Here is a 1,775-nt window from a genome sequence, read left to right on the forward strand (position 1 = left end):
GCTTGCCACCGCGCCCAGGGCCACAGGTGCCTGAGCATCTTCTCTGCTTGTGTCTCCTCAGACCAGGCCCACGCCGCCACACCTGACCTCGGCCATGGCGGAGAACATCCTGGCCGCCGCCTGCGAGAGCGAAACGCGGAAAGCAGCCAAGAGGATGCGGCTGGAGATCTACCAGACCTCCCAGGTACAGCGCTTGTGGCCGGAGGTGGGCGGAGGAATCACAGAGTCACAGAATGTTTGGGTTTGCAGGGGACCTCTGGAGATCATCGAGTCCAACGCCCCTGGCAGAGCAGGATCACAAAGTCTAGGGCAGGTCACACAGGAACACGTCCGGGCGGGTCTTGAAAGTCTCCAGAGGAGACCCACAACCTCTCTGGGCAGCCTGTGCCAGGGCTCCGGCACCCGCACAGTAAAAGAAGTTCTTCGTGTTGAGGAGGAACTTCCTGTGCTCTGGCTTGAATCCATTGCCCCTTGTCCTATCACAGGGCCAATGGAAAAGCGGTTGTGCCTTCCTTCTTGAAGCCCAGCCCTCATTATTTATACACATTAATTAGATCCCCTTTCAGTCTTCTCCTCTCCAGACTAAAAAGCCCCAGGTCCCTCAGCCTCTCCTTACAAGGCGGTTCCAGTCCCTTCATCATCCTTGAAGCCCTTCCTTGGACTCTCTCGAGTAGATTTCTGTCCCTCTTGATGGAGCAGGGCGGGGAGCAGGAGAAACTTTCCTGAGCCATTTCACGAAGCTTTTTTAAAAGCCTTTCTGAAAGTCAGAGGACTGCAAAACAGGGCCCCATGGTGTGTCTCCAGACTCGGGGCAGTGGGGACGGGGACACTGGTCCGGGTTGGCCACACTGCAGCTGCAGGAGGTGTCCCTCCCACCATCTGCAGAGGACACGGGGCTCCTCGCTGGAGTAAGTTTGTGTTTCCTCCATGCAGGACGAACCGATCGCTCTAGACAAGCAGCACTCCAGAGACTCCACAGCCATCACCCACTCCTCCTACTCACTGCCAGCTTCATCTTACTCCCAAGACCCAGTCTACATCAATGGAAGCCTGAACTATAGCTACCGTGGCTACGGGTCCCTGGGGGGCAGCCTGCAGCCCCCTGCCTCCCTCCAGACGGGCAACCACAGTAACGGTAAGCGGCGGCACAGCCCTCTTCTTCTCCTGCCTCTGCCTGGGTGCTCAGCTTGCCTCATCAGCAGGCGGTTAATTGTTGAACTGAACTTGGAAGGACAGTCTAGGGTGGCACTGGTAGAGGCAAGGAGTGTCACTTAAAAAAAAAAAGGAGAATCCGCCCCAGCTATTAATTATTAACAGGAGCGGGTGCCTATCTCTGCCCTGATCTCATTGCTCGTGTGAGTCCTTCCTTCCCCAGCCTGTGTCAGCTGCTCTCGGGGATGAGGATGGTGAAGTCGGGGCCTCCGCAGCAGTGCCCAGGGCATGGCCAGCTCCTGCTGCGGGTTGGGAGGGTGGCGAGGGGCTGGGAGCCTGAGAACAGCCGAGGGAACCGCGCTGAGGCTGCAGGGCAGGAGGGCAGGAGGAGAACATCAGGCAGGCTTGAGGGCTCAGCTGAGTTGGGAGCCGGGGAGCAAAGTGGAGCCAAGCAGGTGCTTGAGGAGGTGCCCCGGTACCCGCTGACTCCCTGGCAGCAAAGTGCGGGACGGGGCTTTGCCCTGCCGGTGGGGCTGGAGCCCACGCTGGTCCTTTGGCCATCTCCAGGCTGCCTTTGCTTCCCCCAGCAACCTCTGGGCTCCTGCCCTGCCCCTGCCCTCCCC

General features: G+C 59.3%; 1 protein-coding gene across 1 annotated transcript in view; it reads left to right on the forward strand.

Moving 5' to 3' along the window:
* Positions 1 to 61: 61 nt before the first annotated feature.
* Positions 62 to 1,775, forward strand: part of NOL4L (nucleolar protein 4-like) — a gene marked incomplete at its 5' end in the record, with an annotated part of 3,849 nt that continues 2,135 nt past the window's right edge. Inside the window, 2 exons of the mRNA XM_009867109.1 lie at positions 62 to 184; positions 934 to 1,135. Of these exons, the coding sequence (XP_009865411.1) occupies positions 62 to 184; positions 934 to 1,135 (325 nt within the window). The remainder of the gene's footprint in view (positions 185 to 933; positions 1,136 to 1,775) is intronic.

Source organism: Apaloderma vittatum, unplaced genomic scaffold (assembly GCF_000703405.1).
Source record: "Apaloderma vittatum isolate BGI_N311 unplaced genomic scaffold, ASM70340v1 scaffold14963, whole genome shotgun sequence".
NCBI classification, from domain to species: Eukaryota; Metazoa; Chordata; class Aves; order Trogoniformes; family Trogonidae; genus Apaloderma; species Apaloderma vittatum.